The sequence below is a fragment of the Phodopus roborovskii genome, unplaced genomic scaffold (assembly GCF_943737965.1).
Source record: "Phodopus roborovskii unplaced genomic scaffold, PHOROB, whole genome shotgun sequence".
Lineage (NCBI taxonomy): Eukaryota > Metazoa > Chordata > Mammalia > Rodentia > Cricetidae > Phodopus > Phodopus roborovskii.
The window spans coordinates 22,352,241-22,365,323 of NW_026126517.1; the positions used below are offsets into that span (position 1 = coordinate 22,352,241).

Consider the following 13,083-nt stretch of genomic DNA (forward strand, 5'->3'; position numbering starts at 1 on the left):
GGTATGATTCTCTCCTTCCACCTTGTGAGTTCTAGAGAGAGGACTCAGGTGGCCCGGCTTGTTGACTTGGTGGCGCCAATACTATAGAGCTGACTACGCCCACTTTTTAACTGCATGCTGCCTTTGGTCTCCTGTTTTGTCAGCTTGTTGCTGTGTCGTTAATCTGTGACTCTTCTCCTGTATCTCAACGCTTTAGACTTCTCAAATACGTGGTTGTCCTAATAATGGCAGTGGAAACCTGGGATACAAGATAGGTCTTCCTTCTGAATGACGAATTCGTTGAGCGTTCACCATATTGGCCTTTGTTTTGTGGACAGAGAACACATGCAAGTCAGAAAGATTCCCATAGGGCTGTGGGTGTAGTTCAGTGCCAGAGTGTTTGCCTAGTAAGCACAAGGTCATGGGTTTAATCCCGAGTATTGCCAGAGCTGAGTAATGGCAACGCAAGTTCAAGGCCCAGCCTGGGATACATCACAAGACTGTCTCAAACTGTAAAATAAAACTCAAAAAGATTCCAGGCAATTGCTTACCTCCTGGGCTGCTACTCTATTCACGATTAAAATGGTGCCCCTTCCCAGAGGGTTGTGGAGAGGAAAAGATAGCCGGAACGTACTTTGCAAACTGTGCTGGGGTTGAGGCAGGGGAAGAGGAGGGGAGCTGTCCTGACCTGGGAAAGGATCCAGCCTTGACATTACTTTGGTTTTTTTCTGCTGAGTCTCAGGAAGAACTCCCTGCATCATGGGTGGGACTGGATTTCCAGAGAGGCCTAAGGAACTCCCCTTCTTTCTGGGAGTTACACTGAGCCAGGCTCTAGGTTATGTGGCCCTGAGGGAGGGAATCACAGCAAGCTACTTTCAATGTTCACTTCCTCGGCAAGACTATAGCCTATTTTAAAAGGGTGTGTGTGGCCAAGCCCAGAGCAGCTTGGGACATTTCAAACTGGCACCACCTCTTCTGGCTGCTTCTGAGGCCACCCAGAGGCCAGACCTTGGTCAGATGAACAGAAAAGCAAAGAGAGACGGGAGAGTCTGAGACCTTTGCGCAGAGGGCTGGAGTGTGGAGGAGAGCGGGAGGGAGGACAAGGAGGAGGGCGCTGGGTGCGGAGGCCCCACCTTTCATTCCAGCGCTGCACTGGCCAGGCGGGATGAGTCAGGACTGGCTGGCTCTGCAGTGCACCTTCCCATAGGTGAGGGACTCGGACCTCTCTGGGGGGAAAACAGCAGTGCCTGATCGTCCTGGCCTTGGCTTTGGCAGGGTACTGGAGCCCTGGGTCTGCCGGGTCTGGCCTTCGGGGCCACGGCTGGCTTTCCCTGATGTATGGTAAGAGCCCTGCGCGTGTGCTTCCACTTCTCCTGGGCTTACAGCTCACAGGTAAGAACTGGCAGGCTTCTAGAAGTTTTTACTTTCACCGCCCACTCTATGTGAAGACCGAGCTCACGCTCTGAAGAAGTCTCAAGGGCTCTGTTGGGAGCTCGAGACCCGGCTGCAGTTCGTTCTAGTCCAGACTTCACCGAAACTTGAGTTCGGTTGGTTCCTTTGGGGTTGTGCTTTGGGCAAACAGGTTTAGGTGTGTTTGGCGGCTCGTGATTCAGGCACAGACAGGGCTTTCTGATCTCAGGTTACACACCATCTTTGTGTGGCTGCTCCCAGCCTCGGGCTGCTGGATAGATTTGGCCCTTGGATTTCTGTGGGAGGATTTTGTTTGCGGCTCCCTGCAGCACCACGGAGCAAAACCTAGATTATCAGAGTGAGAGCCCCGCTGTGGTTTTGAAGCTGCCCCAATGCACACACTGCACTTGTAAATACACCATGTGATGTAAGTTTCAAGGGGTGGAGGCAAGCGCAGCTGCTGGGGCGGATTAACCTGCAAGTCCCAAGTCTACATGCTGGAAGACTATCCGCTTGGAGACACTTTTTTAAACATACACTTTATGCTTGATCTTAGTATTCCATGTTTGACCAACGTTTGAATTTTTGTTTCTACTTTACATCTTATTTAGACTGATGTTTGTAGTTTGTGGTTGTAGTTCTGAAGTTGGTACCGTGAGGCTGTGAAGAAAGTGAGAGCGCTGGGTAGTTTGCCGGGCAGTACTTTTAATTGGCCCTCGGGATGCGAGGGTCAAGGTTGTGTGTAGGTAGGAGTGTACTCAGGCTCCAGATGAAGTGAGTTTGGAGGTTGGCTTATCCGGAAAATGTCAGCGTTTTTTCCACAATGCTATACCCTTGTTAACTCCTTTCCTTCCCTTCCTTGCAGCTCTTTGTCCTGCAGCAGCCGTGGAAATTTACACCTCCGGGGCTCTGGAGGCAGTCAACGGGACAGATGTTCGGTTAAAATGCACTTTCTCCAGCTTTGCCCCTGTGGGCGATGCCCTGACAGTGACTTGGAATTTCCGTCCTCGAGATGGGGGCCGCGAGCAGTTTGTAAGTAGATTCTTGTCACCTTCTAGCAGAGCCTTGACTAGGATGTATTCAGGCAGTGATTCTCAGGGGTCAAAGGACACTTTCACAGGGGTCAACTAAGACCATCGGAAAACATAGATATTTACATTGTGGTTCATAACAGTACCAACATTATAGTCATGAAGTAGCATGGTGGGGTGGGCTCACCACAACATGAGGAACTATATATTAAAGGGTTGCAGCATTAGAAAGGTTGAGAACCACTGTATTAAGGCAATCCTATTTATTTATTTATTTATTTATTTATTTATTTATTTATTTATTCATTTTATTTATTTATTGCCTATCCAGTGTTACCTACATGCCTGGGATTAACCAGGGAGCCAGTTCTTGGGACAGAGAGTGATAGATTTTAAAAAGGGAAGCAAGAGAGTGTTCTGAGGAGCTAGTTGGACTGTTGGTCAGACTTGCTGAGGCTTCTCACCCACCCACACCGTCTCAGCCTCCTGCCCTGTCCTGAGTGGGGGATTTCATTCTTTTTCCTCTGTAGGTGTTCTACTACCACATGGATCCCTTCAGACCCATGAGTGGACGGTTCAAGGACCGGGTGGTCTGGGATGGGAACCCTGAACGGTACGATGTCTCCATCATCCTCTGGAAGCTGCAGTTCGATGATAATGGGACATACACCTGCCAGGTGAAGAACCCACCTGACGTTGATGGTCTGGTAGGGTCAATCCGGCTCAGCGTGGTACACAATGGTAGGTTTTGGGATGTGAGAACTGAACCAGAATTAAAAAAACACAACAAAAAAAAAAAAAAAAAAACCAAAGTGGAGGGCCTGGGTTTCAGGGCTGGGAACTTCAGAGACTGAAGAGGCTGGAGTGAAAATATAAAGACTTTGTTTGGCCCTGGAAAGAAACAAAGCAACGCAAAGAGATCTGAGGAATCTGTGACAAGAACGGCCTTGAGATAGTGAAAGGAACAGGAAGCGACTCTGATAAAAAAGACTCACAATAGGACAGTTCATTCTTATTCCAACGCTCACTGAGCACCTGGTGTGCCAGGCACAATCCAAAGTGCTTGGCACATGTTCTCTCACTCAATCCAGACACACTATCAGTACTGGTCCCCAGTGTTTATCCAGTGTTCACAGCTCTCAGGAGCTTTACATGATACCTTTTCTTTATTCTTTTAAAAACAATTTAAATATTATTACTTTATTGCAGGGGTGGTTTGCTTGCATATATGTCTGTGTACCACTTAAGTGCCTGGTGGCCATGGAGGCCAGAAGATGGTGTCAGATCCCCTGTAATTGGAGTTACAGATAGTTGTGAGCCACCATGTGAGTGCTGGGAATCGAACTCAGGTCCTCTGAAAAGGCAGCTAGTGCCCTTAACATCTCTCCAGATTCATCTTATTTATTCTTTAAACATCTAATGAGTTTGTGTTATATCTAGTGTCTCCCATTTTACTAACAAAGAAACTGAGACTCACCAAATGTAAATCACTTGCCCAAATTCATATAGGTAATAAATGAAGTCACTTCAGACTCAAACTCAACCATCCCAGACTCTCAAACTGTTCTCTAACTAGTTTATTGAGTTGCCTGCACTACAAAGACAACTTGGAAAATGATGCCAGGTGACAAAGAACATGGATGGCAACATTTCTAAGTTGGAGAACTGGGGTTGAACCCTGGCTACTTGTGTATTAATTATACCTAAATTTTACTCTTGTCATGAGTATGGTGAGGACAAAATGATGCAATGAATTTGTGGAAGTCTTCCAAATTCTGAACTGTACTGAAAATTATAATAACTACATGTACCCAGCATTTATTATAGTCAGGCACAATTTATAGGAATTGTTTTATTTTTTATAAGCACTCAAGAAATGGATATTGTTCTGTCTTAACATAGGAGGAAACAGATTCAATAAAAATAAATAAGTAGCCCAGGTCATACAGTTAATTAGATAAAGCTAGCTCTCGTGTGTGTGTGTGTGTGTGTGTGTGTGTGTGTGTATTAGAGAGAGAGATATGAAGTTTTGCTATTGAGAAAAGATCTCTCAATATAACTCAGGCTGGCCTCAAACCTGAGATCCTTGCCTCAGCTTCTTAAGAGTTAAGGTAGTATGTATTCTTAACTAATAGCATTGTCTAAAACATCTTAGTATGTCAAGTGGTATGATTGTCTCCTGTCACTATCACCTAGATCAGTTTAAAACCATCTTTCTAGGCTCTACCAAGTGGAGACAGCCGTGTGGTCTACATGGATCACCTGAGTACTGAAAGAAGTAATGCAATATCTTCAGATCTCAATTTTTTTTTTTCCAAGACAGGGTTTCTCTGTGGTTTTGGAGGCTGTCCTAGGACTAGCTCTTGTAGACCAGGCTGGCCTCAAACTCAGAGATCTGCCTGCCTCTGCCTCCTGAGTGCTGGGACTGAAGGTGTGTGCCATCACTGCCCGGCTTGTTTTTGTTCCTTTCTGATAGGATAGGTTAAAAAAAAAAAAAAAAACCCAAAACAATAAGTTTTGAGAACTTATAGAAAGCTGTGGCTGTTTCCCTCCCCTGGAACTTCTTCATCCTTCCTGATGGATTCTGGGCTGGAAACTCCTGGCATAGACGTATAGACATTCTCTTCATGCCCTTTATGGCATGAAGACACACACACACACACACACACACACACACACACACACACACAGAGAGAGAGAGAGAGAGAGCACCTTGGGCACATTTCTATCATGATGACACAGTAGGCACTTTAGGGCCTGACTGGGAAAAGGGGTGAGTAGTTCACAGGACTGAGTTAGACAGAGTTCTGACTAGGGTAGCAGTAACTTGAATTACCGGCAGTTTAACTGACTCAGTGGTTCTCAGTGTTTGGCTGTCCTTACCATCACCCGGAAGACATGTCCAAACGCAGACTGGATGACTGGATTCACCCCCCCCCCCCAGTGCTTCTAGTCCAGCATGCTTGGGTAGGGCCTGAGAATCTCACTTCAGAGCTCTCCAGTGGTGATGTCACTTCTTCTAGAGTCACACTAGAAAAGCCCTTATGTCTTGTGTGTAGGTTTCCCACTGCTGCCAAAGGCTACAGCATGCTGTGCTGTTTTAATTGTAAAAATAGGAGAAAGGAAGATGCTGGTTACTGACTGAGATGCATCATTGCTGCCTTTAGATTTCACCTAGCTCACTGTGCTGTCTTGTCTTTTTCTCCTCATAGTGCCCTTCTCTGAGATCTTCTTCCTGGCTGTGGCCATTGGCTCTGCGTGTGTAGTGATGATCATAGTAGTAATTGCTGTGGTCCTCTTCCAGCACTTCCGGAAAAAGCGATGGGCGAAAAGGGCTGATAAAGACGTGGAGATAAAATCGTAAGGCTGACTGAACACTGGTGTCAATGTCTGCTCATCCTCTTGGGGTGGCTCTTGGTATTTTTCAGTGGGACCAAATAACTGTTGAACAGTTGTTTTTGTTTTTGACCAAATGTGTGAGAGGCTCCATTTCAAAGGACAGATAAATAAAGACATGGGTAGTGACTTTACAAAAGGCTTCTTAATGGAGCTTGAGAGGTGACTCAGTGGTTAAGCACATAGGTTGCTGTTGCAGATGACCTGAGTTCAGTTCCCAGCACCCATATCTGGTGGCTCACTGCAGCTTGTGACTCTAGCTCCAGGGAGATGCAATGCCTCTGGCCTCTGTGACCACCTGCACTCATGTGCCCAAACCTGCATCCAGACAGACACATACACATACTTAAAAACAAAATAAATCTTTAAACAACAACAACAAAATCCAAAAGGCTTCATAATTTTACAAAAGATCTCACCAAAGAATTTCATTATTATGTGGGGTTTTGGTGGCATAAAAAGTGCACGCAAAGCTTTAAGAGAATTCTCTGTAAAGGGAGGCACGATGGTGAGAGCTACAGGCTGAATCAGTGGCTGGGAAAGTTTGCTGTGCTGACAGTAAGTGCTCAGTAAACATTTTAAAACTGAGATAAAATTTATAAGCTATAAAATTCACCCGTTTGGGACAACAAGATGGTTTAGCAGTTAAGAATGCTGCATGCTCTTGCAGAGAACTTGGGTTTAATTTCCCGAATCCATATAAGGCTCACAACTGCCTATAAGTCCAGATCCAGGATCTGACACCCTCATTTTGGCTTCTGTAGGTTCTGCACATACATATTCACAGGCAAAACATTCAAATAAAATAAACAAACCTTTGAAAGTAAATGCACCCTTTTAAACATACAAAGTTGTGCAACAATCACCAATTCTAGAGCCCTTTGAACATTTGCCCCTGAAGAAACTACCCATCATCTCCTCATCAACCCCTCCCACTAGCTCACAGCTACTTACCTGCTTTCTGTCTATGTAGGACTGTGTCTATCTTGAGCATGTAATTTAAAGCAGAACCATAAAATACCTGACCTTTTGTATTAGCTTCTTCCATTCAGTACGTTTTCAAACGCTGTCAATGTTGTAAAATATTTACTACTTCATACTTTGGTGTGTGTGCCCATGTGGAGGCCGAGGTCCATATTGGTGTCTTCCTCTTATTGCTCTCTACTTTGTTCTTTGAGACATGGTCTCTCACTGAGCTTGGTGCTCACTGATCAGCTAGACTAGCTGTCTAGCAAGCCTCTGGGATCCTCCCGTCTCCACCTCCCAGCATTAGGACTAAAGGGATTCACTATTACAGCGGAGGCTTTTTACATGGCACCAGGAGATCTGAACTTAGATCCTTAAATAGCAGTTTGCACACTCAACTATCTCCCTGTCCTCCTTCATTCCTTTTTATGGCTGTATGATATTCCACTATAATGGACACACCACATTTTGTTTGTCTACTTGGCTGATGAACATACACTTTGTATTTTTTTCTTCTTTTTGGCAATTACAAATAATATCAATCACTATGAACATATGGTACACACATTTTTGTGTACACATACTTTCAATTCTCCCAATAATGAAGGGATAATTGCCAGATCATTGTTAACTATTGACTTTTTGGAGGAATTGACAAACTGTTTTCCCATAATAGCCAAGACTTTCTTATCAGCAGTACATAGGCAGGCATTAGAATTTCTCTGTGTTCTCACCAGCACTTTTGATTATTGCCCTCTAGTGGGCGTGAGGTGTTATCTCAGGTGATTTTGATTTGTATCTTACTGATGACTGATGGACCTTATCCTCCTCTTATGTGTTTAGTGGCAGTTTATAGAGCGCCCTGGAAATGTATGTGTTCGGATAGTCTGCCCACCCTCTAACTGAGATGGATTATTGTTAGGGCGCCTGCCACCTTTCAGTTACATTACTTGCAATTGCTCCCATTCTCTGAGTCTCTTTGCTTCTTGAATATTATCCATTAACGACACAAAAGCCTTCAGTTTTCATGAAGTCCATCTCTTCCGAGAATTTTATATTTTGATTAAATTCTTAAATTTATATCTTTGATGTATTTTGAGTTAAGTTTGTATATAATTAAGAGTCTCAATTTATTTTTTTGCATATGGATTTATAAGTACCCCGGAACCATTACTGAAACATGTGTAATTGGTTGGGAAGCATCTAAGGAACCCATCAATGGCATTCAGGTTTAAAGAGAATACAATCAATAAAGAGGATTTCTAGGCCAACTAGAAAAAAAATCCCCTTTTTGAAGAGGAGTGTAGACATTAGAAGTAAGATATCACAGTGAAATATAGATGTGTACTCTAAACTTCAGCTGTGCTATATTAGATCTTCTGGGAGTTCTCTTGCATTTGGATGTGCCTGAGTTCAGACCCCTGAGCTGCATGGGGGCATCAGTATTATCATTTACACAGTACTGGTAGTTTAGCTCTCTGTAGCTTGAATGGACTTCCAGGTGCCTACCTTTCCCTAAGGCATAGGGCCAGGGCCAGGTGCCTTACCTGGTGCTGCTATGGGACCTGGTGCCTTTGCTTCTTGTCTTGCTTACCTGACATTTGGTTTCTGTTCCTTTGTTACAGAAAAGAAGAGGAAAAACTCAAACAAGAGAACAAGGCCTCCATTTATTTGGAAGAATCAGACTAACACTGTGAGGTAAGGTCCCACATGAGTGACTTCTGTGTTCAGTTTGCCCCGTTGTTTAGCACATTTCCCACACGGATGGATCTCTCTGGTCACTCTCCATGGCCGATGACATTCCTATTCAGAAGCAGAGACCAGGCAGATTTGTCTCTTATTAGCTTCATAGATGACTTCCCCTTTCAGGGTACTTGTGCAAATGATTAAGAAGCCAGACTACTTCCTTTAAAGCCAAGAGGACTCTACTTTTTGAAGTTTTGGTGTTATATTAACCACCACCAATAATGAACTTCCAGCATGTGAAAACATCATCTCTCTATCTCTCTCTCTCTCCTCTCTCTCTTTCTCTCTCTCTCTCTCGTGTGTGTGTGTGTGTGTGTGTGTGTGTGTGTGTGTGTGTGTGTGAGTGTATGTATGTGTGTGTGTGCACATGCATGTGGAGATCAGGTGACAACCTCAGTGCCATTTACCTTGTTCTCTGTTTTGCTTTACTTTCTGGCAGTCTCTCACTGGCCTGGGACTTGCTGTTTGAGGTAGGCTGTGTGGCCACTAAAGCTTCCCTCTGCCTCCCCGGTGCTTGGCTTCTAAGCATGCGCCACCATACCCAATTGTTTACATGGATTTTGGTGATTGAACTCAGGTCTTTATTCCTGTACAGCAAGTGCTTTACCAACTGAGCTCTCTCTCTAGCCCAATAAATATTTTTTATGGGAAGATGCTTTGGTTTTTATTATAAATCATTTATGGCTTAATACTAAGTGACACAAGGGATGGCTCCATGGTTAAGAATACTTCCTGCTCTTGCAGAGGTCATGAGTTCAGTTCTTAGCACCCACTTGGTGGCTCACAACACTCCACAATCTGTTCCAGGGGACTCAACATCCTCTTTTGAGCTCTTTGGCCGCAGCACACATGTGGTACACATACAAATATGCAGGTAAAACACTCATATAATAAAATAAATAAATATGAATAAAGATTAAAGAAAATTTAACAAACTAATGTCATCAAGTATAGCCTTGATCTCTGACAGAAGATAGACATTTAAATAAATTACAAAGAATGAGGAGGTTGGGTTTTGGCATGGTGATAGTATTCATTTTTGTTTTGTTTTGTTTTTCAAGACAGGGTCTCTCTATATTGTTTTGGAGCCTGTCCTGGAACTAGCTCTTTGGACCAGGCTGGACTTGAACTCAGAGTGCCAACAACGCCCAGTGGTAGTACTCAGTTTTAATTATAGCTCTCAAGAGGAAGAGACAGGCAGATATCTGTGAGTTCAAGACCAGCCTGGTCTACATTGTGAGTTCCAGAGCAGCCAGGGATACAGTTAAGACCCTGTCTGAAAAAAAAAATGGAGGTTGCATTTAAGATTTTGAATATGAACATGAGTGTGGATAGTAGGGAGTTATTAGGTTTTATTAGGTATATAATATTATGTTTACAAAGTAAAACAGGTTTTTAAAATGGATGCTATAATATATAGAGGTAAGTCTGTAATTTAAAAACTTCAGTCATAAAACAAAACAGTAAATAATGCCAAAAGAAAGGAAAAACTCTCAAAATAGGCAACACATGAATTCTACACACTGACTTCTCTATTTTCCTGTATGTTGGTTTAATCAATGGGGGAGAGGCATGGGAGTGATCTCTATAGATTACCCAGGTGTCAATGAAAGGCTCTTAGAAAAGACACTACCAGTGTGGTGGCACACACCTATAATCCCAGCACTTGGGAGGCTGAGGCAGGAAGACTGATTTGAGTTCTAGGTCAGTCACGGCTATACTTGTGAGTGCCAGTGCCAGGCCAACCAGGGCTACAGAGTCCGATCCTCTCTGGATATGAGAGCCATGTAATAAAAAGCAGGAAGCATGCTCTTTTAAATTAAAAATTGAATTATCAGATGAAGTTTAATAATATTTTCCATTAGGAGTGGATTATGGATGCCATGGGTATGTTATGGGCATTGCTAGGTTTTGCTCTTACACTCTTCTCAAGGACATCATCCTTCTAAACTTTTGTATTCCAGGAAGCCGAGGATTTTCAAGGACAACATTAATACCCCTTGAAGTCAATGGAAACTTTTCCAGTGATGACCTCTCATCCCGAAAGTTCTGCTGCACAAACCTGCCTAGATGAGCAACGCCCCTGCTGAGCAGCTTAGGGCTCTTCCTGAGCAGACGCCACTCGACTTGTGTATACCTTCATTACTAGGGTTTTACCTAATTCCGGAGTACAAATGTGTAGTAGCCTTTGCAAACTGGGAAGTTACGTTTTTGTCCATCCACATGCATTATGGAGAATGGCTACTGTACTCTTGTGTTTATTGGCATGAAAGGGCAGAAATGCCAGCTAGCCTGACTGCCAGGACATTTCTTCTCACATTTTAATTTCTTTAGAACAGCATAGGGGTATGCTAAAGGGTCTGGAGAGGTGGCTCAACCTTTAGTAGTACTTGTTGCATCTACATGGTGGCTCACAACCATCAGCAACTCCAGTTATAGAGGATGTGACACCTTCTGGTGTCTGCAGGTACTGCATGTTTGTGGTACATACATGCAGGCAAAACTCCCATACATAAAATGAAAATAAATTAAATCACAAAAAGGTGAGCTAAACCTACCAGACATTTTTGATTAAAAGCAAACTCCAAATTCACACCGGAAGTCTGATTTTCATGTCTGTCTTTAAGTAACAGACACATCCTATTTAACTGAATTTGTTCAGTATCCTAGATTAATGACAATACAAAGTTTATAGGTGACAGCACAAGTCTAAGCATAGTAACTACAAAAGATCACGGGAATACCAGTATACCGCGAATGTCACCAGGAAGAATTGCTCATCGCCATTTTTATGATTTATTTTTCCACAAGTTCTCACTATGTATCACTGGCTGGTCTAGAACTAGCTATTTAGAGCTGGCCTTAAAGCTAGAGAGTCCTCCTGCCTCAGCTATCAAGGGTTGGGATTAAAGGTGCACCACGACATCCAGCCTCACTGCAGGTCTGTACTGAATACAGAGCTTACCGTGTTCCCCATCCCTCAGCAGAACCCATGCTCATTCAAAGACTGGAACCCTTAAGCTGTTTATTGGAAGACTTTGTGATACTTTTGGTGTGTGAACACACGCTAGAACAACATTGTTCGGGGTCTATAGTTACTTGTTGTGTGCACAGGTCAGAACAACATTGTTTGGAGGACAGTGAACATCTGAAAGTTTAGGCCACATTACAATGTGATGTTTTAGTCCTCATTAGACTGGGCTGCACAGATTATTTCTTTTAACACACTGGAATTTCCAATAGAGTATATTCCTTGACACAGGATCTTGACTTCTTACTCGGTCTTTAAATCAAATTGGCATAATTTACATATGAATCTGCCCTTGAAATTTACTCCATACCTCTCATTCTGCATTTTATACTGCCTTTAAAAAGTTTTGTTGTTTTGTGTTCTCTCTTAATTAAGACAGGATCTGTTTGTAGACTTCACTGTTCTGGGACTCACTTTGTAGACCAGGCTGGCCTTGAACTCATAGAGATCCCACTGCCTCTGCCTCCCTAGCGCTGGGATTTAAGGCAGGGTGCCACCACATCTTTTTGATACCCAGTTTTTAACTACAAGTTAGATCTATATTTTCTCCTGTTCTTTGTAATTCACCATTGTGAATATTAACAACTGGATGTTTCTTTAAATGATGGCCCGTGTATGTTTCATACGTGTAAGGAAGTAGTTAAAAACTTCTCCAGCAAACTTGCACCTTGTGTCTTGTCTGAATACTCATTGGGTATCACAGCCTTGTTCAGTGTCTCCTTCGTAAGAGCACTTTTGTACTGTAATTTATTTTTTATTATGCCTGAAACATTGTGTAAATAAACCCTTAGTAATAAAAATTGTGGATTTCATTATTCACTTACATACAAATGGGCAAAGTTCACTTAGCAGTTAATAACAAACAAGGGGGTATGTCTTATCTTTGCTCCAGTTTTCTTAGTAGAGACAGTATAATCAGTAATGGATGGAATTAATTTATAGTAGATATACATGACTTCTGTAAGTTCCTCACGTTGCTTTGGAGAGCTTGGAAATGGGAAGATTCTTGAGTCTAACCCTAACCTTCACCAGGGTCTTACTATGAAGCACAGTTAATCTTGGTTCTCCTGCCTTAGTGTTGCAGATCCTGAGTCTACAGATTTTTGCCACCCTGTCTGGGTTAGTTTGGGGACTTAAGAAGCAATGATACTAGTTTTTCTACTCTTATTCTCTTCATAGAAAAAAACCTCCAACTTTCAAGTCTAGTAAAGTATACCAGATGAAACAGTTAGGAAATACTTCTGTAAGTTGAAGCTTTTTGTTCCCATTGTACTTTCATTGACCATAGTGGCTTCAGGAGACTTGGGTGACTACAGTAGTCAAGTAGGGTACTGTACCATCTTTTTCCAGAGGATGTCAGACCTCATTGAACGTCCACTATTGTGAAATAATATTCTTACTTTTGCAATGCATCGATACACATAACCTAGTTCCCTTTCACCTCGAATATACTCTGTAATGATTTCATCACTGTCACCGCAGTAGTTTAATAAGCATCTAATTCTGGATGATGTAATGGCTACA

The 13,083-nt window shown here is 42.9% G+C and overlaps 1 protein-coding gene across 2 annotated transcripts; it reads left to right on the plus strand.

Moving 5' to 3' along the window:
* The first annotated feature begins 1,118 nt into the window (after positions 1–1,118).
* On the plus strand, positions 1,119–12,359 carry Mpzl2 (myelin protein zero like 2). Of its 2 annotated transcripts, none has more exons than XM_051197307.1 (6): positions 1,119–1,371; positions 2,255–2,421; positions 2,951–3,161; positions 5,633–5,780; positions 8,408–8,480; positions 10,493–12,359. In XM_051197307.1, exons 1-5 carry the CDS (start codon positions 1,314–1,316, stop codon positions 8,469–8,471), a joined length of 648 nt encoding a protein of 215 aa, XP_051053264.1. In that variant the 5' UTR covers positions 1,119–1,313; the 3' UTR covers positions 8,472–8,480; positions 10,493–12,359. The 2 variants fall into 2 exon arrangements, with proteins under 2 accessions (XP_051053264.1, XP_051053265.1); XM_051197308.1 differs by lacking the exon at positions 1,119–1,371 and adding an exon at positions 1,976–2,135.
* Positions 12,360–13,083: the final 724 nt, after the last annotated feature.